This window comes from Mesitornis unicolor, unplaced genomic scaffold, assembly GCF_000695765.1.
Source record: "Mesitornis unicolor isolate BGI_N332 unplaced genomic scaffold, ASM69576v1 scaffold9793, whole genome shotgun sequence".
Taxonomy (NCBI): Eukaryota; Metazoa; Chordata; class Aves; order Mesitornithiformes; family Mesitornithidae; genus Mesitornis; species Mesitornis unicolor.
Genome location: NW_010173975.1, coordinates 2,720 through 25,017, shown reverse-complemented (window position 1 = coordinate 25,017; position 22,298 = coordinate 2,720). Strand labels below are relative to the sequence as shown.

At 41.7% G+C, this 22,298-nt stretch overlaps 1 protein-coding gene across 1 annotated transcript in view; it reads right to left on the bottom strand.

The window, feature by feature from the left end:
• RASA3 (RAS p21 protein activator 3) overlaps window positions 1-21,578 on the bottom strand; it is a gene marked incomplete at its 5' end in the record, with an annotated part of 84,172 nt that extends 62,594 nt beyond the window's left edge. Inside the window, 2 exons of the mRNA XM_010180892.1 lie at window positions 9,597-9,691; window positions 21,475-21,578. Of these exons, the coding sequence (XP_010179194.1) occupies window positions 9,597-9,691; window positions 21,475-21,578 (199 nt within the window). The remainder of the gene's footprint in view (window positions 1-9,596; window positions 9,692-21,474) is intronic.
• Between the last annotated feature and the right edge of the window lie 720 nt (window positions 21,579-22,298).

Here is a 22,298-nt window from a genome sequence, read left to right as displayed (position 1 = left end):
ATCATCTTTGTGGCCATCCTCTGCACACACGCTTCAATGTCCTTTTTGTGTTGAGGACTCCAAAGCTGGACACAGTACTCCAGGTGAGGTCTGACCAGAGCAGAGTAAAGGGGCAGAATCACCTCCCTTGATCTACTGGCCACACTTCTTGTGATGCAGCCCAGGATGCAGTTGGCTTTCTGGGCTGCAAGTGCACATTAGTGGCTCATGTCCAGCTTCTCATCCACCAGTACCCCCAACTCCTCCTCTGCAGAGCTGCTCTCTATCACATCATCCCCCAGCCTGTACTGATAATGAGGATTATTACCCAGGTGCAGGACCTTACACTTGTTGAACCTCATGAGGTTCACATGAGCTCACCTCTCCAACTTGTCCAGGTCCTTCTGGATGACATCCCATCCCTCTGGCATGTCAACTGCACCAGTCAGCTTGGTGGCATCTGCAATTTTGCTGAGGGTGCACTCAATCCCACTGTCTATGCCATTGATGAAGATATTAAACAGCGCTGGTTGCAGTACAGACCCCTCAGGGACACCCCTTGTCGCTGTCTTCCATCTGGACATCAAGCCATTGACCACTACTCTGGATGTGACCATCCAGCCAATTCCTTATCCACTGAGCATTCCACCCATCAAACCCATACCTCTCCAACTCAGAGAGAAGGATGTTTTTTGGGACCATGTCAAAGGCCTTGCAGGAATCCAGATAAGTGACATCCATAGCTCTTCCCTTTTCTACTGATGCAGTTACCCCATTGTAAAAAGCCACTAGGTTGGTCAGGCAGGACTAGCCCTTACTAAAGTCATATCGGCTATCTCAAATCACTTGCCTGTCCTCCAGTTGTAAAGCAAGTAAAAGTATACAAATTCTACCTACCCATATCATGTTTCCAGCAGTTGCAAATTTGTGGTTTAATTTCAACACAGTATGTAGAAGGAGAAAAGAAAACACATGACACAGATTATCATAAGGTTATTCTTAGGACAAAGTTCTGCTATCCTGGCATGAAGCACTTTTAGCATATGGAACAAGTGGTGGGCCTTACTCAGAGGCAGGTAAGGCCACCAGGACACCACTGGGAGCCATTTCTGAGTACAGTTGGGTGCACACATTTTGGCCTGGAATCTGAAACACACAGCATGATCCAGTGACTGAGGATCAATTCAGATGCAGCATTTGATCTAACTCAAAACAGACACGATCAGTTTTTTTCAGGGAAAGTTATAAAAGAAACCCAACAAGACATCGACAAACACTGGGAACCTCTGTGCTTTAAGGCTCTAGCAAATGCACAAAAGACTGACAGTCTAAGTTCAAAAGACAGGAGCCAAATCTCTTAAAATCATATCTTTAAGGAAGTATGAACCAGATCTCCATCCTTTTTGTTACTGTGAAAGAGTTTTTAGAAATCTTTCACCTTTTAAAAACATCAGAGAAATAGAACAAGCCTTCACTGATAATTTTAAACAAAATTATATAATCTGCTTGCTTGAATATTAAATATCAAGTCAATTCTCTTCATATATGGGGCTCACACAGCACTATAATTCTCTCCTCAACAAAAGAACAATAGCTGATATCACAGAAACTCCTAAAAAGGGTATTTGTCTACTATTAAACCTGCTGGACAGAAGGCCTGTGATCAGCCACCACTCTACTTCTCACCAGCCTACCCAATTTTGCCAGGGACTTTCCCCTCCAAGGTGAGAGTGCATCTGCATGGAAGTTTTCCAACCATCCCCACAAGGGGATCCTTATCCTAGCCCAGTTCCACAACCCCATCAGCTCCACAGCTCAGCTCAACGCTGCCCTTTGCTCAGGACTGTGGAAAGAGAGACTGGGACCCACCTTTGGCTCTTTTCCTGCTGGTACAGAGTGACTGCAGGCAGTCTCACTCCAGCTGCTGGAGATGGAGGAGGGAAGAGATGCAGCAGAGACTAGACTAAGCAAGTGACGAGAACCACAGTCAGCACCTGTTTTGGTATCTCAAATTTAGGACTGTGATGACCCTGGTGTCTTGGTTTACTCTCCCTTGCTCCAAGTTGTCTGGAGAAAGGAGCACTGGAAGAACTCAATGCTGCACACAGAGCATTCCAAACTATGGCATAACCTGTGCTGTTGCTTCCTCTGTCTTTCCAAATTTTATTTCAGGATCTAGCAAATGTTCTCAGACAGATCCTGTTTACTTTGAAACTCTTAGGCAACTTACTGAGATGTCACTTTCTGGCACTGGTAAAGCTTAAAAGCAAACAATAAAACTGATCCATACTCTAAGGGCTCACTAAATGCAGTCCACGAAGGAGTGGAACAGGAAAGACCAAGGGTGCAGCTACTGCTTTAGGTAAATCCAGCCCTGCAGTATTATCAGTAGCTCCATGGAAGGTCACAACTTAATGGGAGATTTGACAGCAAACAAACTCTTCCTCCTGCTGTCTACATTTTCTGCTGTAACAGCTGCTCCTTCCTTTAGCAGAGAGCAGCAGGCGGCTGGGAAAAGTCTAAGGATCGCGCTCCAGATCAAAGCCTGCCTGCTGGGCCACAGCACAGCACACAAGAACCTGCAGCAAAATCCAGGAGGAAAGGACAGCAGCTCCAATGAGCACTGCACAGATTCATAAACTCAGGCAAAGCAGAACTGATGTCTGCTTGGTCTCCGTATGTGCAAGCATGTCAGAACTGCTCAGTAACTGGCAATCCTCTCCAAATGGCACAATGTAAGCCTTCCTGTTTCTCTAAAGGAAGAATACTTCCATATGGTCAAAATCCTTATAATTACTCATGTTTTCCTCTGAAACACTTTGATGCAATACAGTATGTAGATATGGTACATGAAAGCCACCTGGCTTTCATTTCCCCAGACAAACTGTGCCCTGCAGGTACAAAATCCAGGTATGTTATTTTGAAATTATTTATTTATTATTTATTCTATTATTATGAATTTATTATTCAGCAGTAGGTGCTTACCACAGGCCATATTACCAACTAGCTTTTCAAAAATAACAGACCAAAACCAGATAGACTGCCATATTCCCTTTGCACCGGTATTTCAGAATATAGCACTCTTACTTTGACATAGGGAGGAATCCTTGGTACAAAGCAGGATCTAGTCAATAACTGGTCTTTTACCTTATCGCAAACATTATTTACCATTGTTGATGCATGAGTCAGTTCTCTGAAATAATTTTGCTGGTAGGTATGTAGCCGTGAGCATCTCCCCACCCTATCAAAACAGAGATTTCATCTCTCTTCAAAACAACTCAGAGAAACCTAAAAGCCACTGTTCATAAAATAGAGGGTAACACCCAGTTATTTCCTGTGTGTGGTGAAAAGGCGATACCAAACCTGGAAGCAGCTTCTTCTTTTTACAATTTGCATACAGCCACACTTACTGTAGGTTATACAAGATGCGTCAGTTACTCATCTTTACACTAGAAACATCTAAATACCTACACAAAGAGAGTTAATGTCAGTGTTGGACAGTGAGCATGCAATGCTCTTAACTGTTTAATAGAGTAGATAATTCTGTCAATCACTGGAGTGAAACTGCCCTATACAGTCACTCCTAAAGATTATTTGCTCAACCTAGTTTATCTTCAAAGCCATATTCTTAAGAAAAGTAACAACTGGCATCAGAGCCATTCCAGTTCAACACGATTTGCTCTACATATATAAAGAGCTTTGTTTTACACAGAACAGGGTCTATGGGGGAGAACGTGGCAACTTTCACAATATTATGAAGGCAGGGCAAAAGAAAGTAATAGAGTAATGCATTTCCAGCTTCCTCTGCACATCTGGGATAAACTTCTCTGTCGCACAGCACTGAATGGAGAAGAGCTAATTCAAAAGCCTGTGGGGAAACCTTGGCTCTGCTGAAGCCATGGCAAAACTCCCACCTTGGCAAGGACAGGATTTCATTCATGAAGCCTGACGTTCAGGATGCAGATTCTGCATTCAATGGGAAGGTGCTGACAAAGGAGGAGAGGTTTTCTGAGCAACGCAGACTGCCCTGGATATATTCTTCTAGCTAATATACAGGAAGCATTTCAGAGCCAGTAGTGAATTCCAGCATGACAAAAGGATTACAAAAAACATACCTGTAAGTAATGTTTTCCGCTAATCAGGTATAATCCACCACCAGACAAGTCTACACTCAAAAAAAAGGCATGTTTTATCAACAATAATCAAAAGCCCGTGTAGGCAAAATGTTAATGTGTTAGAAGGAGGAGGAAGGGCTTTCGGTGTCTGAATAAAGTATTTCTTAACAGTAAATCTTTTGCACAAGCTCTGGGTACGGAAGGTTAAAATGCAAGACAATTTGCTTCCTCAGGGTTCATTATCTGTCCTTTACATGCTTTTTTTTTTTTCCTTCAAGTTGATAGCCAAATAGATATGTTTCAGACACATCAAAGCTCTTATGAGGAGGAAGGGGAAATGAGCAATTTCCAAGTTTTTATGTCAGATTTTTTCATCCCCAACAATGAGTTTTTACATAAGACCTTGAGCACGACTGGCTTTGGAAGAGCACTCTGTCATTTAACACAGAGAACTCAGCTGTGAGACAACATAACCATTTCACATTTGTCAGCACTGTGGAGGAAGTAACTCAAAGCATGCTTGAAAAGGGGAACTTTTAACGCAAGAGCCTGCACAGTAACACATGTCAGGATGATCTAACTCTCCTTGCATTTCTCCTCCGCTTCAGCATGTACAAACTACATGGTTTGGAGTATGCTGGTGCTTTCTGATATTAATCAGAATGTCTCTGGATCTTTAACCACTTCACTGATTACGTACACGCAAAGGGTATTTGGGTCAGAAAGCCCAAACCTCACAAAATGGACTTGAAGTATGCAGGGCTGAAGTTACTGCAGAAAAAAATGAAGGGGAAAATTTACTGAAAAACAGGAAAGGCCTTTTAAAGATGCCATGTGTACTTGGGCTTAAATTCCACTGAGAGCACATGGACCACTGAGAGCATCTGCCACCTACAGCCCCAGGCAGGTATTTGAATCAGTTACTGTTGGGTAAACATCGGCATGTGAAGGAAAAGCAACCGTTCACGGATCAAGAGAGAGGTACACACGATGGCATGGCGATTTTTGCTTCTAGTCTTCAAAACACATGAGAAAGAATATAGCAGGTCCTGAAAGACAAATAACTAGCAAAAAAAGAAACTCATCCCATGGAAAGTGTGCAACATCGTGCTCTCACTGGCTTCAGACAGCTTGGAAATTTGTGCCTCCTGTTGCTAGCTGTGTACATCCATCCCCCACCCAACTGAGGCTGCCCGATTGTCCATCATCTATTTCAATGCAAAACTTAAACCATTTTCAATAATGACTCAATTCCTGTTTTACTTTCCACTGAAATGTTTGGGCCCTTGTACTGTCAGACATTGGGTATTTAGCTCTGGACATAGTAATGTCCTACTGAGGAACAGGAAGGCTTCACCAGGAGATGGGAACTTAAAATTCCTTCAACTAAAGCTGCACAAACCCACCTGGTTACAGCTTCATACTTTTACAAAAATTTTTCCAGTCTGGAAAGTTAAGCCATGAATAATGCACTTAATAGCTGCTGTCAAATTTAATCTTGCACTTTGTATAATACATCTTCCTGATAGCATTTAACATGTTTTAGTATATTTTAAAAGGAAATATTCAGAAATCATGTCATTTCATATTTGTATGCCAAACACAATTTTGCTGAAGTTTAATAATTTGTTCTCTACGGAACAGCTTGAAGTTAAAACACTTCTAGCACAATGGTTTCATCACCCAGGCTATATCTAAACAACATTCAGGGCACAGTGTTCAAGACCAGGTGGGACAGGGCTTTGAGCAACTTGGTCTGGTGGGAGGTGTTCCTGCCCATGGCAGGGGGTTAGACCGGATGAGCTTTAAGGTCCCTTCCAACCCAAACCATTCTGTGATCCTGTGATACATGGACAGGACTATAGCAGACTATGCAGTATGTTATTTTCAAGCTAGTGAGGACAAAATCAGCTCGTAAGATGTGGGGGCATTGATTCACCAACAGAATAAAAGCCTGTTGACCTCAAGGGGCAATTGCAGACCATTGCTGAATGACACAGTACTGTGTACTGATGGCTGCTGCTGTACACCCCCTCAGATGAGGGGAATTTCAGGTGCACCCAGTTATTCTGATATCTCAGCTAGCTACTTTGCTAGACCAAGTGATGAACCAAAGCCACAAAGGGCATGTGGGTGGCTAGTGCCAAATCTGCATCTGCGGGCTGAGCAGCTGCAGAGCACCTGTACTGCTTCACATGGGACTGCACCACACTGAACAGCAAGCAGCTCTCTGCCTAGATGGACAACGACCTCAGCTCTTCTTCAAGATAAGCAAACATGCCAGACTCCGGTACCTCTTGCTGTCAAGCAGTAATTGGATGTGGCATTAAAGCATCTGACAATAATGCTCATATCTGTGTGGGCTGATAATTGACATAGTCCTGCCATCAGTAACATCCTCGCTGTTTATCAAGGCAAAATCTCACCTTGCACTCCTGATGACACAAAACATCTTTATAACAGTGAGAATTAGCAATGCTGGAAAACCATAAAACTGAATGCAAAGCCTCAAGCTAAACACCTTGGCAACTATGTCTGATGGAGTTATACAACATTACCACTAACATTTGGATTATTTTTTTAAATATATAGGCTTATTTATTTTGTACAGTACCAGAATACTTAAGAGTTATAGCTTCTAAATAAAAGCTGAGAAAACAGCATAGAAATATTAAGAAATCCACTCAAAAACCATTAACACTAGAATTCTATTTGTTTGTTTGTTGTATTATTTTGCACTCACAAAAAGAGAGGCATCTCCTCATCACATACTATTCCATGTATGAAGACAGAAATCAGTATTTCTATTTGAAATTTGTACCATTTCTGGAACTCGTACAAGTGAGGTCCAAACCATGTCAAGAACAAAATTTTAAATTCTACTCATTAAATTTCAGATAGACAGCTCAAAATACTCGTTTTTACATGAGAAATATTATTATCCTTAATCTCAAATTACTCCTTCTGTTCTGAAAATTGAGGCCAAATGTGTCCCAGAACCGGGCATCTGAGAACCATGACACCCCAGATCACTAGTATTTTAATAATCCATTGATTTTAAGCTGGTTTTCAGTTTCTGACTGTTCTGATTGGTCTGCTTAAAACCTGGATATTTTCAGGCTTTTCACACAGTAAAGGAAGGTCCTATACAGGCTTATCGCTGTCACCCAGTTTCTTTCATATCACAGCCTAATGAATTAGAAAGAATTAGAAACCTGGTCTCTCAGAAGCATTTCTTTTATTTATTTTATTTTAATTCCTCACTCTGACTTGTATGACCTCAAGCAAGTCACATTCTATCTGACACTTATTCCCATTGTATTCAAAGTGTGAGAGTGGTAGCAGCTTACCTCGATAGAGTTCTGTGATGCATAATTTAATAGTCATGAAGTGCTCCACAACATGGAAAATAGTATTAAGGCCACTGGCCAACAAAACCAGAAGTAAAATGCAGGAATTTCCTGGCACGCAACTCAGTGTTTAATCCACTGGATTATGTTGGCCAATGGGGACAACTGCTACAATGATAAAACTGATAGCTGGCAAACTAAAATTGCTTTTTGACTACTAATATTTGCACAATTCGCTACAAATATTAACTACTTGAAGTTTCTTAAATTGTTTTCCTTAAAATTGGTGAAAAACTGAGTAATGTTGTGTAAATACTCGTCATTAACACAAATATTTCTCTCTTATAAATTAAAATGTTTAGAAAAAGATACAACTGAGATACCACAAATGTAAAAAGATAAACACAAAAATACTGCTTCATTTGGTTATCTTTACCTGCACAAGAATTTGTACAAAATATTTACAAATTTCCCCACATATTAGAGAAAACAAAGCCCTCTTGCAGACTCCTTAACATAAAAACTGTGGAGCATTGAAGTAAATGGATAAAATCATCACCAAAGCTGTTCATATTTACAGTAATTGTAATAAATGCTTATCATGGAGCCCAGAAACAGCTGTTAAGAGTTGGGCTCTTATAAAGATACAAACAGAGGAAGTGATAAACTGAACAAAAAACTGCAAACAAGAGCGCATGCTTTCCAGCAAACACTGTGCTGCTCCTCTCTCCAAAAGCCAGAGCTGCCTGCAAACTTTTCTGTTCTGACTTCACAGCTTGCACTACCAGTGCTGTCCTAGAAAGCTCCCTGGTCTAAAAAGCATCCACAAGCTCACTCTGTGTAAATATTGTAACAAAATAAACAATGCAGAAGCTTATCCAAATATTGGCCTTCTTCAACTGATAAATTACAAAAGGAAAGTCTTCATATCCTGCAGGAAATAAACACTAAATCTATTGTTTTACAGTCACTGTCATAAGAGGTTTCAGGGTAAGAAAGGGAGACCAGGGTAAACAGAATAGATCTCAAAGTTGAAAGGCTGTTAAAAGCCTTTCCATCACCATTGACTTTGAAATGTGACATTAAAGAGGATCAATATTTTACAAGAGAGTGTTACAGACTGAACAGGCTGTCATGAGGCTTTCTTTACATCATGTGCACAACAGTGGATTATTTGCCTCTCCAAATAAACAGCAAACCTAACCTTCCATGTACTTTCACATACGCTTCACTACACATAACCACACTACATGCTGGAATGAGTGTGCATGGTAAGTGTCATTTTCTGACCTTCTATGTGCAGACCTGCATGCAGACTGAAAAGCCAAGACACATCCAACTCATCACACAGTGTTATCCAAGCACCATTCCCCCTCATTTATTGGAGACTGCTGCACAGGTCAGACATTCACGTCTGTGACCTCCTAAGCAAATAATGCAGTTCAAAAGTGACCTGTAACATATAATTTCTTTTTTTTTCTCTCCTGTAACTGATTTATATTGACTTGATATCCTGCAACATCATTTTAATTTCTTGCTTTATTATAGTGACTGTTTTTACAAGACCTAACGCTGTAATAGAAAATACAATTTGCTTCAAAGAGGACAAGTACAAAAAAAGAGGAATGTCACTGTGAACCAAAATCTGAAAACTACAAAACCCTAAAAGGAGCTGAAGTGATACTATCATCAGCATTCCTATAGTTTGAAGCAGGGCCTAGAAATTTGGCAAAGAGTGGGTTTCTTTCCCCCGAGATGTACTTGCTGCCACTCCTGTGGCAACCTGCATACATAATTATTTTAAAAACCACCTGCAGTTACTTTCAGGCTGCCTCCACACCCTGAGGAATCAAGAGTTATTTATAGGGTTTTGAAGTTGTTTGATGCTTTAGATAACCACACCCCTCCTTGTATCAGTGACCCTGATAGTTCACATAGTTTTAATTATTTCTGTGGGCAGAATGCTGGCCCCATTGATTTATGCACACTCATACTTCACCCTACACACACATACAAGTTCAAGTATCACTGAAATCACACTAATGAGCAATGCTACTCTTTTGTAGGGAAGTAGCACCTCTGCCCTAGAGCCGTGGACCCATAAAGCTGCCATGGCCCTGTTACAAATCCTCCTTTGCCAATAAAATCTCACCTGTACTTCTGAATCAGCATCAACATGCTGGAGTTGAAACCAGGTGTCTCTGTTATGATACTTCTGCAGATCTTCCTTCTGGATAGCCACCTTTCCTGGAAACAAAACAAACCAGAAGCAAAGTTTAAGACATGCTATAGCTCCCCCAAAGTACATTTCCATCAAAAACAAGTTTTCAAACAACTATTTAAGGACTGTCTTATTAAAGAAAGGCTTCAGAACAAGGAAAGATTTCTTCAGGGCATACTTCTTTGCACAACACATAATTCTGTCTGATAAGCAGCTTTTTCCACTTCGCATTGTGAAAGACTTTAACATTGCTAATGACACACTCAACCTAACAGATTGAAGCACTGGGCTCTGTCGATGAGTCTGTTAGTATGCCTATACTGAAAATATCATTATTCTTTGATATAACAATTGGGAGGAATGGGAGGAAAACTGAACTTATGGGAGGAAAAGCTCAAAAATTGTTGGAGAGTGGGGGACTGTTGCTGATTTTTGAGGCAGATGTCTATCAGAATCCCAAAAGAAAGTTCCAGGCATGGGGTTATTGCTAACAATATTTTAAGATAAGGCTTTTCACTACATATTTTTGTAGGAGAAGGGCAGCAACTGGAGATGTCAAGTCACAGTGGATTCCCACATCTGCAGTTTGAGGCTCTGTTGACCTACTTCCCTCACTCAAATTTTGCAGTTTGCATTCTGCAAACCCAGAGCCACCCAAGTACTGCCCCTGACTGTACAGAGGAAAAAAAACCAACCCAACAACACAGTAGATCTTTTCCTTTTAACCTTCCTAACCCTCTCTTACCCCTACCAAATTAGCTGTTTTGGTAGTTATGGCAACAGCAGCCAGTTCCACGCTATGAACTAATGTACATGCAGCTAAAGGCTAATATATATGTAAAGCTGAAACTTTTCTCTTGCCTGGTCTCTCTCGGGTATTATGTAAAGCACTCTCGGAGGGGCAATGAAACTTTTTCCGAGCATCTGTCTTTGTATACACAAAGCAGAGCATGGCATGCCTGAGGAGCACGTGATCCTCCGAACGCAGCTTTGGGCTGGGTGGTTCCCCAGGCACTGAGTAGAGCAGCATGTTCAAAATGAAAGAATCCAGGACAGCCAGAGGTTTGCATGGCTCAAGAAAGCGGTTTTTTGGCAAAGCAGTTTGGCAGCAGACTTTTTCTGCTAGTTAGCAGACAGGTTGCAACCTCTGCTTTGCTACAGAAACACAATGTATTTAACTAAATTCTACTAGATAAAATGTATCAGTGGACAGTCTTAGTGGGGGAGGTACTTCCAAGGCTTCCCAAACATACGCAGATCGGCCACAAGGTCACTAGTTACTCCGGCGGATGTTATCAGAACACATTTTAAAAGAACAACAAAACAAAACAAGTAACTCCACACAAAGGAAAGCTACAAAAATGGCAAATGCAAAATATTCTCCCTTCTGCAATCTAAAAGCTTACTAAAGTGCCAGCAGTAAGTTACCACACCCCAGTGCTCTCTCAAATGTTGTCCTTTCCCTTTAGCTGCTGTGGGACGGCTCCACTCAGCTCTCCTGTTTGCTGGGCAGCTCAGCATACCCTGCTGCAGCTGCTGCTGCATTCTTCTGTCACCCTCAGGCTGCTTCTGGTGACAGCTTCCAGATTCCCAGCTCCTAAACTACACTGCCACCCTTCCACTGCTGCCCTCCATGGTATCCGCCAGGGTTTCTGCTCTGGCTTCCACAGTGCTGCTCACTCATCACTCCCAAATCTTGCTCATTCTGCCCTCAGCGCTCTCGTTCCCCTGCTTGTCCTTTAGAGATTACAGGATCCATCTCCTGGCAAACATTAAACTGGAGATTAATGAGGCAGATTCATTACCAGTCTCTCTAGTGGATATGCAGAGTAAGTGACTTCAAACTTCCAAGAAAAACAATAATTAAATTACACAAACCTACAAAATTATATGGCAGAAAGGCTCACTAAGACACCTGAAGTGCGCTGAACAGAAGACACCAAGGTACGCTGCTGAGAATCTCTGTAATGATGGTTGTGTATTTTCAAAGCTTCTACTTTTATCCTCCAACCACAGCAGTTTGTGGGCAACCCAGCTTCTCCAAAACATTTTGAGGGAGGAATACATTTAAATGCATGACCTCCAAATAATTGCTTTGGACCTCACTTGAAATTGTTTACTTTCACTGCTTGCTATCCTCACCGTACCCTTTAATCTCTCGCATAAATCCTCCATCTGACTGCAGCACAGCATGCACTTCCCGAACAGTGTCGCCTGTATCTTGCAATCAGTTTCATTCACAGTCACCTCCCATGCACAGAAAGTCCTCGCGGAAAACTCAAGGATGATTTCACCAACATCTGCACCTGTACATAGCGTGTACAGCTACCACTGTCCCCTCTTTCAGCAGGGGGTTCCCCTGCTCTCTACAAAAGAGCTGCAAGATAACCCAGGTAGGTCTGACCGCATGCAATCACAGCACAAAGTGTTAGGAGGCAACGGTACACGTCTCCAGCTCCAAGAGAGTTAATGTGGTGGTACAAATGTTTTGATTAGGAAACTGAACTACGCTGTGCTCTGCACACAAGCAAGCCTTATTAATGAGCGAAACTTATTGACTGGGCTGGCTGGAATCCAGAGGTTTTCACTGTGTACCAAATGATCCACAAAGGAGAGAAATCTACTAGGGAAAAAAAGGGGAGGAGGGGAGAGTAAAAACACAGCCTACACTTCAGCTAATCTAAACACATACGTTAGTGATAGGGCAGATTGTTCGATCTACTCTATTAAGTAATTCTCTGTGTACAGAAGCACCTTGCACAGCTTCTATTATAACTCTTCACCTGTAGCAGCCATGTCCACACGCTCAGCCAACCCACACTCCTTCTCCTCATCCTCCTCCTCACCAGGCTCACACAGCGCAGGTGCTGAGCAGGTTCAGGTCCTGCCCTGCCATACAATCACTGCTCTGCCACCAGCTGACCTCCGCCTGACCTGGCTCAAGCAACTCTTGACCCCACCAGAACTAGGTTAAACCTAGGCCAATAATCACCAGCAGTTGGCACCTGTCACTTGACCTGACACTACATGATAAGGGATTACAGCGCTCCTTGAAGATAAACCTGACAGGAGGTCAGAAAGGTTTACCACCACTCACTCACAGGATGTTTTCCTCTTTGAGGTTCTCCAGCGTGCTCCCAAACCCCAGCCTGCCGTCCTGTGCTCTTTCTCAATGCTTGGGTGGCTGCCAGGCAGTGGGAAGAGACTCCAAAACCCACACCTGAGGCACCCAACCACTCCTGCTGGTTCCCTCAGAGCCACCCCAGGCTGCAGAGGCTGGGTCTGTTTCAGCTTTTAGGCACTGTATGGGAGGTGGCAGGAAACAGCAGAACACGCTGAATGGCATAAGGTGTCCTGTCAAAATTTAGTTAAGTTACATATTTTAAAGTTGTATTCTCAGCAATAAGATCAGCAAAGATGAGGTTAAAGCATTCCTCTCATCTGAACTAATTTCTTTCTGAAGTCTGACGTTCACCAGGACCTCAGGTTGGGGGAGGGTGAGGAAACCCCACACAATGTTTTTCACCCATATGGCAGCAATTCCCCTATGTCCCCCCCCTCCCAGTTCAGACTGAGCAGATCCTCACTGACACATTTAAATCCTAAGCCCTGTGCTCAAAACAAAGACATGACATGTCACATCTGACCCCTTCCTCTGTGAATCTCTAGAGCAATCTACCAAAAACCTATTATTTCAAACATGCAGCCAGCTCATGGGTGAATGAAGTTTCTATCTAGGGCCTGGATGGTCCTAAGGGTGCAAATTCCACTTTACAAACCCTGGTGCAAACTGATTTAAAAGTCTCTTGCTTTTCTCACCCGTGCACATCTGTCCCTGTGGCAGGCTGTACTGAAACTGTTGAGGAAACCAATCCAAACAAAAAAAACAGTGAACAATGAAAACAAACATTCAGGGGGAGGAGAAGGGAGGAAGAAATAAGTTTCAGGGGTCATGCGTGGGGGATGTTGGCATTTTTAACATACAGATCATTTAAACTGACCTGTTTTACAGCTTCCCCACTCAAGAGGCACATTAGCACAGCGAGAAGAGAGGAGATAGCAGAAGGTCAATAATTTGGACAGAGAGGCAGAAACATGCAACAGAGATGGGTAGGGGTTTCTGGCTACACCGCTTGGGAAAGTGTTTTTGGAAGCACGGCAGCCTCAGTGCCCATCCATCACTGGAGTTTCAGAAGCTCTTCCCAGGCAACTCAATGCAGCCCATTACCTTCTCCCTGGACATGCCTGGGCTTGTTAATTCAGGGCTAACATTTCCATACAAAGACTAACAGAGTTGGTAATTTGGCTCAGGTATTCTCCATCCAGTCTCAAGGACCTTCTGTCTGGATTACCTGTTGGTGACAAAAGGATTAGGCACCAGTTTGAGGATTATGTCTCACCTTTTAATACTCACTTGCCAGTTTGCAGTGTGTTTACCTCTGAGCTGAGATACGTGAATATTTATGTCAGATGCTAGATTAGTAGAAGATATATTCCTTTACCAAAAAAGAAGTCAAGACAGCAACAGGAGTTTGTAATTTTAAAAGAGCATGAGGCTCTATCTGAAAAATGATCCAACTGTTATTTCACAGAACTCAAAACCAGAGCATTTCAGGAGCTCTTTTATCTTCCTCTTTGGGTCATCTTTACCGTGGAACACTTGCGCAGCGAAAACTTTGCATCTTGCTGCCAAGTGAGCTGAAGCAATATAATGTAACCTTTTTAATACAGTAGTTGTAATACTATACTGCAGTATAGTTGATTTATAGCAAAGAGTAAGCTCCAAATCACATGTTAAAAGACAGCAAACACCAAATTAATTGAGTCTTCTCTCAGCTCTGAGCAGAGGCTACTTTGCCTCCTGTGTGCTGCAATATTAGGCAGCGAGAGGACACAGAAGCTCATTCAGGGTTGCTTCATGCTAGCACATTAAGTGCACAGACACATGGCATCAGTGAATTAATGTTCAGTAACTGATATGAAGGTGCACAAGGAGAGTCACTTTCAATAGCTGGAAAGACTATGGACAAACCAAAAATCAATCAACATCTTGGGCTGTGAAAGCCTCATAACACTTAAATTACCTTGACAACTCCAACCAAGCAGCACTGCTACTGTTCCAGACTACCTGGAATTTTATAATTATCTATATGAAAGGTTATTTGTCATCAAATAAAAGTACAGAAACTCTGCAAGACAAAGAGGGCTTGATGTCAGCTGTGTTCAAGAAGAGCACCAATTCACTCAGCCCTCCTGTAACACAGAAAAAGACTGAAACAAGCAATTTCCCTACTCGAGGATTAGAAAGATAAGGCTGAGAATCAGGGGCAACATAAGGCTTCAGAGCTTTTGTAGCAGCAGAATGGATCCCTCCTGGCTCCTGTGCAGTGCACCATGAAGCACGAGCACTACCGGACCATCTGCTACTGAGGGTTAGAATTAGTGTGACAGTGGCAGAGCACCTCCAGCACAGCAGCAGTGCATCCTACACCGAGTTCTGCGGTGTCCTACATTCATGACCCCGGTTTGGTTTTCTAATTTGGTTTTGATTTTTGGTTTGGTCCAAACATAAGAACATGGTTTATGAAACACATTTTTCCCCTTCGTGAGATTTAACTTGGATAATAAGGCAGAGACACATAGGCCATAGAGAAGACATAGCTTCTATCCTTAAAAGAAGCAAGGAGCAAGCTGCAGCACTGCATGGACTATCCTCCATCGGGGTAGTTTGGCTGGCCACAATCCTAAAGATCTTGCCTGGCTTACATTACAATTTCTACTTTCCCTTCCTGTTAAAAACCAACCAACCAACCCCAAACCTACCCAACCATACCTCTCATATCAATTCTCTGCCACGTCCATACATTTGAGAAAGGTGATATAGCTCATGGCTGCATGCAATGGGAGAGCAGTCCTAAAACCTAGATTTGCAGTTACTGCTGTCTGCCTTACAGAAGCACCAAGACCCTGAGCATGCTGCCTGCACTGAACATCATCATATTCATCCCCTCCATCACCAGCCCCTTCCAGGTACTGCCACCAGAAGCTACTGCTACTGCATCTTCTGCACAGTCCCAGGCTTTGCTTAGTCCAAGCAAGGCATAAACCACACAGAGATGCTTTAACATCTGCTCGTGCTGAGGTAAGTCAAGTACTGCAGAAAATACAGAAAGCTCAGCTCAAACTATAGTAGTCAGAGGTAAGCTGGGAGGATGGGTATATGCTGAGATTCCACATACAGACAGTATTAACACTGTCATTTGGTAAGGAGGAGGGTTGCATAGAAGGATAGTTGAGGTTCTTGCACAGTATGCTCGGTAGTTTTGTTTATGGTATGTTTACTCATAAGAGGAAAAAGGCAAAATATGTATTTTTGAAAGCTCATCTTTGTTTTCCTGCTTTTACGACCATCTGTTATGTTAAAAGATATTGTGACTGCGTCCTAACAATTTACTCTATGCAGAAAGTATATATTTTAGGTTTTCTATGCAATTGTAGAGAATCTTCTCAGGATAATTCTAGTTTATGGCTTCTCAAGAATTGTCATTGTGGGACAGAGTCATCTGTTTCCTTTATTTCATTAGTAGCTATATTTATACCACACTCAGTAGATATTATTCCCATGTCATCCAACAGTACATCACGGAAACAGCAAACCAAGTTGTGACTGCTGCCTAAGCCATGGTTGGGGTGGAGGAACACAGTTTTCTACTAAAATCTTGACCTTTGCTTTGTGTTGTACTGGAAGATCTTTCCTCCACTTAGTTTAACACAGATGATTCTTTTTCATTTTTTTCTTTTGAACTAGTAATATAAAAAGGTGATGCTTTAGCTACATTTGGCAACAGTTACTTAATAACGGTAGATGGTTCGCTTGGACGCTTGGTAATAAACGGTGGTAATTCTACACACTTCCTGGAGGAGTCATTAAGAAAGGCACAGTCACCTCCAACAACTTTCAGTTCCAGGGTGGTTTCTTTCCGTGAGAGTGTCCCTGAGCTATGATTTGGTTTCATCTACTTTAGTCCAGAGCAGCTAAGTTTAATTACCTCTGAAGGCAAATTCGTTTTATTACCTTACTTTGCCTCAGCTCATCTAGTGCTAAGCAAGAAGGCAGTTACAACCTGCCAGGACACAATGGCCACAGGAGTTTCAATTTGTTGTAGGACACACCTAGTAACCTCCATGAAGGTGACTTACAGCAGCTAAGTCACAGTAAATGTCATTAACATAATCACTTGCTAGCCTTTTCCCCACTGTCTTTCTCCTCCTTCACTGAAGAGCTTCAGCATTTCACATCTGTGCTCCATTCAGTACCACCCCATCCCCAACCAAGCCTCCCCCTCAGTCAGGCATACCACAACCTCACAGAAGAAAGGTCTTACTCCCCAGTGCAGTACGGGGGCCAAGATTTGATACAGTGAATTTACTTCTTCCCCTCTCAACTTCCCAGGGGGTGCATTTTGTTCTGCTCAGGTTCATGCCTGACACAGATGTTAGCAAGGCAGTTGCATACATCTGTTACCAAAACAATGAAGTGCTCTGTGTGTGTGTGTGTGTGTGTGTGTGTGTAAATCACAAACATGCAATTTGTGATTTCAGTAGAGGATCAATAATGGTGTACTTGTCACCTGGAAGTCATATGGGTAACTGTTCTCTCAGTGAAGTGTTAAATGCCTTGGTGTGGCACATTTCCTGTTATTTAACTGATCTGTATGTTCAAGGTCACAGCTTGGCAGCCCGAAGTGTTCACTACGCACCCAGAAGAACACCAGCTCAGGGCATGCTGTGGACATGATTTTCTTCACTAAATCAAGCTCAATTATTAAAGGGTGAGAAAAGCCTTGTCCCACAGTATTGCCACTGCTTGCCTCATTCAACACTTCTAAAAAGCTGAAAACTAAATACCAAAACAATCATCAAAGAACATATATTTACATTTGCCTTATTTCGCAACACTACTGTTCTAATATTCCTTCTACTGCATCCCACCAGAGATAGCTTTTTTTTTCCATTGATACTGGAGGGGTATCAATTGATTGTTTAGCCTGGAGAAGAGAAGGCTGAGGGGAGACCTCATCACCACCTACAACTACCTAAAGGGAGGTTGTAGAGAGGTGGGTGCTGGTCTCTTCTCCCAGGTGATGGAGGATAGAACAAGGGGAAACGGCACCAAGCTGTGCCAAGGGAGGTTCAGATTAGAGATAAGGAGGAAGTTCTTTACTGAGAGGGTCATCAGAAGCTGGAACAGGCTGCCCAGGGAGGTGGTGGAGTCACCATCCCTGGCTGTATTTAAAAAGCGGGTAAATGAGGTACTTAAGGATATGGTTTAGTGGGTAGACAGGAACGGTTGGACATGATGATCTCAGAGGTCTTTTCCAACCAAGCGATTCTGTGATTCTGTGTGTGACAATTTTTTGAGTTAACCCCATCTCCTCAATGTTTTTTGCATTGTAACAACTAGATGGAAATAGCTACCCCTATGAATTATGCAGACATATGTTCCATCATATTTGCCTACTACTCCTATTTGATCACTTGGAAACAAACAAATCTAATTTTAAATTGAATTAACCATTACTTTCAGTAGTAATTTCCTACTCAAAGCATCTCAACATATTAAATAAATCAGTATATAAACTCTAGTCAGTAACAGTCAAGACACACAATATCAATTTAACAACTTAAGACTAGTTTATTTCCACAGTAACTGTACATTTGCTACATTTTATCTATTAAAAAAATAAATCATATTTCAGATCCACTGAGCTCTGTATTTTCTTAATTCTATTTGCATTTCAACTTACATCCCAGATTCTTCCAAGACACAGTTGTTCAAGAGTTGTATCTGTTTAGCTAACAAAATCCTACATGATGTTGCAAATTATAATTGGGAAAACGCAAATGTAATAAACAAACATGCAAACTCAAAGATATCTTTATCTGCACAATCCTCTCATCCTGTATGCCAGAATACTACAGCATGTTCCAAAACCGATCTGCTACAATGTGCTCCATTTCTGAATTTGTTTGGTTCTCCTCGGAAGTTTCTGTCAGAGGTTTCAGGGGTTCTTGTTTTTCATTTTCTCACCCCCACTTCTTCTGCTTTTGGTGGCTTGAGCCTTCTCATCTGTCACACATTGATTTGCATTTTGGATGTTAAAGAATTTACCATCACAAACTGGTACTTCATCTTGGAACAAATAAAAGCATGCCTACTCTGAGTTCCAGTCACCCTGGAAATCCGTATTATAACATCAAGAGCTATCTGTGGCAATACTAAAGAGTGATTCAAAAGGATCTCTCCTAGCTGACCACCTCCAAAAACAGCTACTTGCCAAATTCTCACCATTTTGACACACATGCACTCTGAGTTCTCTGTCTCGAAACCTCTTCAAAAATCAGCCAAACAAACAATGCAAACAGATGTCTTCAACATACACAGGAAACGCAGGCAAATTCACAAGCGCAGTATTATCTGACCCTAAAATTAGTCTCCCTGCATGGAGGACACAACCCCCAACTCCCCTCTCTGAGAAAGTTCATTGCTGGATGAGCACGGGTAACCACATTTTCTTCAGCAGAAGTGTCTCATGATGACATACTATAACAAGAGTTCTCTGTAATGCAAACAATGGGCCCCTACCTATTCGCAGAATTCAGTGGTTCAGTGGAGAAGAGCTTTTTCTAGCACTACTCTGACCAAACTTTTTCAGTAGAGACCTCTTCCAAACCTCCCTTGCTCTAGCCTCTTCAAGAAAAGGTCTCTTAAGTCTGAGCTGAAGATACACATAAAGCAGTTACGCCTTTTAAATGTTACAGACTTTGTCCCAGTGAGAGAGTTCCCTTTCTTAAAAAACCTCCACTGCTTGGCTTTGCTGCTGCTGCCTCCTGGTCAATAGGAACTACTGAAAATAACCACATGCAGTTACTCCAGAACATTTTCCTATTACAAGCAGAACTTAGAGAGTCAGTACCAAAGTGACAGTAATTCTGGATTTCTTTCTTCTCTTCATTGTTATTTATCATACTTCCACATCTTTGAAATGCTCTTCAAAATATGCCTGTGATAAGGAAGGAGGGGAACAGAGGGGGGAAGAGGGAAAAACTCAATATACAACAGCTCATATACACTGTAAAATCTCAGTGTAGACAGGTAACACTGAGGTTTTGACTTTTAGTGCTATATCAGCATAGTAACACACCAGTCTGCCTACTCATGGATTCTGTAATACATGCAAAAATCAACGCTGCCATTTCCTGAAGACAGTGTGAAAAAAACAGAAACCTGATCAATCATTCAAGCATCCAAACAAAAGTCTCTTTATATCTCTCCAAGCCTTTCTCTTCACAAACTGCTCCCAGTACCTTTAAGACACGATGACTCCAACAGTTCCTGAGGAATTTCACTCCAATGTCAGAGCTTGATTAATAAAACAGGAACTTAGGAAACATGGAGAAAAAGAAACAATTTGCACTTCTCTATCTGCAGTTGCACGGACCTGGCTTGCGTCAAGTGTTCAGAGTCCCTTGTTCCAAGAGAGGGAGTAAAGCCTTGACCAAGAAGAATCCCAGTCCGTGGCCTGTTCATGGGTTACTGCAACTGCAGCAAACCAGTGACACACAGGACATCAGATGAGGCAATTTCAGCAATGAAAAACTCAGCAGTGGCAAGAATGGAACTATTACTTTCATGTTACAAGAGGAAACTAGAGATTAGAGAGACCAAAAGCTTTCCAAAAGCACATTCAAAAATCAGAAGATGATCCCCTCCTCCCTGGGATGCTAGATTGCCAGATGCTCTACACAGATGAGCTGTTAGGGACATAAAGAGAATGATGACCCAGATTCCAAGCTTGTATGTAAAGTGTAAAATAATAATAAAAAACAGCGCTAGTGACTGCAAGTTAAGCTGGTGAAATGTAAAGATACACATGAAGAGATCTGCACCACCACTCCATCCACTTCAACACAGTACATTTTACAGCATCATCCAAACTGTTGCTTGGTATCAGAACTTCCTCACTACAAGCTCTGTTAAGACACACACACCTCATCAATAGCTATAGTCATGTTGTACTGGCATTAGAAAAATGGTAGTCACACACAGCTTTTGAAATAAGCAAGAAAGTCAAAACTGAAAAAAATCCAAACAGTTAAAATAACTTGAAGCAGAAACTGTTTCCCTCAATAACAACTACGCTGTTACAAGATTTTTACCCCTGAAGTGAGGTGTCATGCAAATTGCCATGGGTGAAACGCATAGCAAATAGTAACTGGAAGAGCAGAGGTCTTGCCCACGTCAAGCAGACACTGGAAGTCTTACAGAGGTATTCTGCAGGCAACAGCTTGCTCTGATACTCTCTATAAAATTGTGTCAACATTGTGCTGAGGGTATGTATGACCAGTAGCTATGACCCTGCACGGTATTAAAGTAGTCAAAGTTCAACAATACTGCATGCAAGTAAGTGTCATTAGTCTTGTGGTTTTCCAGAGCTCAGGGCCTTGCATTTAGAGCAAAAAAAATGCAGTAACAGATGATGTTGACAATCTTTAAACAATTACTTATTGCCTATTTCAGTTAAACTGCAATCTGCATTTGCTATCATAACAGACAGCATTTATCTCCCAGTCTTTTTCATGATATGTAACACCGAAGGGATTTTTGCCACTTGACAAAAAAGGCCAATACCGAACAGTACTTAGCACTGTCATTGTCGGTCCTATCAAGATCCCAACTCGTAAGATCACATACAATCTAACAGTTAAAATCCAAGAGAAGTAAAGAAAATCATGTATGAACACGTACCTATGATGGAATCCCTTCGAAAAACATCTCTGTCAAAAATATAAAACGACAGGTGGCGAAAGGTCCGAGGAATTTCACAGTAAAAGTCTTCTCCATAGAAGGGGCTGGGTAAAAAAAACCAAACACATACATAAAAAAAATTACTGTTGTATCCTGAAGGAACCCCGTGTGCTTATACTTTACACCTAGAACATCGCTCCGGACTTGTGACTGTCTTTCCCACCCACAAATGTGCACCTTTAAGTACTGTTCACTTTGACTTTTCCCAACTACCTTAAATGCCCACAGAACAAGATTTATTATGTGCAAAAAAGAACAGATACTTTTTTAATTTGGGAAACAAGTGTCCGTAAACAAAGAAGGCAGAGACCACATTATTTACTGACATTTAGACATCACCAAAGTATACACACAAATATATAACTATATATAAATACATACAAATATATATTTTTTAAAGGATTCCATTTATTTAAAATAAAATGCCTACAGACATTGCTTCTTTCCTCATCCCCTGCAAAGTTTCTTATTTAAAGTCAGGTTCAGACAACTGATGGTAACTAAGCCTTGAAGCTGGCACGATGCTTGTTACCTGAGAGCACTGCATATCTGCCTGATTTTGCTTACTGGGATTGTACAGAATAAGTTATTTTACAGTAAGACCAGTTTTTAAAAAAATAAATACTATCTCAGCATGAAAAGCTCTGTAGAGACTTATGGAGCTTTCTTTAGATCCTACCAATTTAAATGGGGGGGGAGAGGGGAGAAATCTCAAGACACCTAACAGCAACCTTTTCAGTTTCTCTCTATCCAATTACACGGTT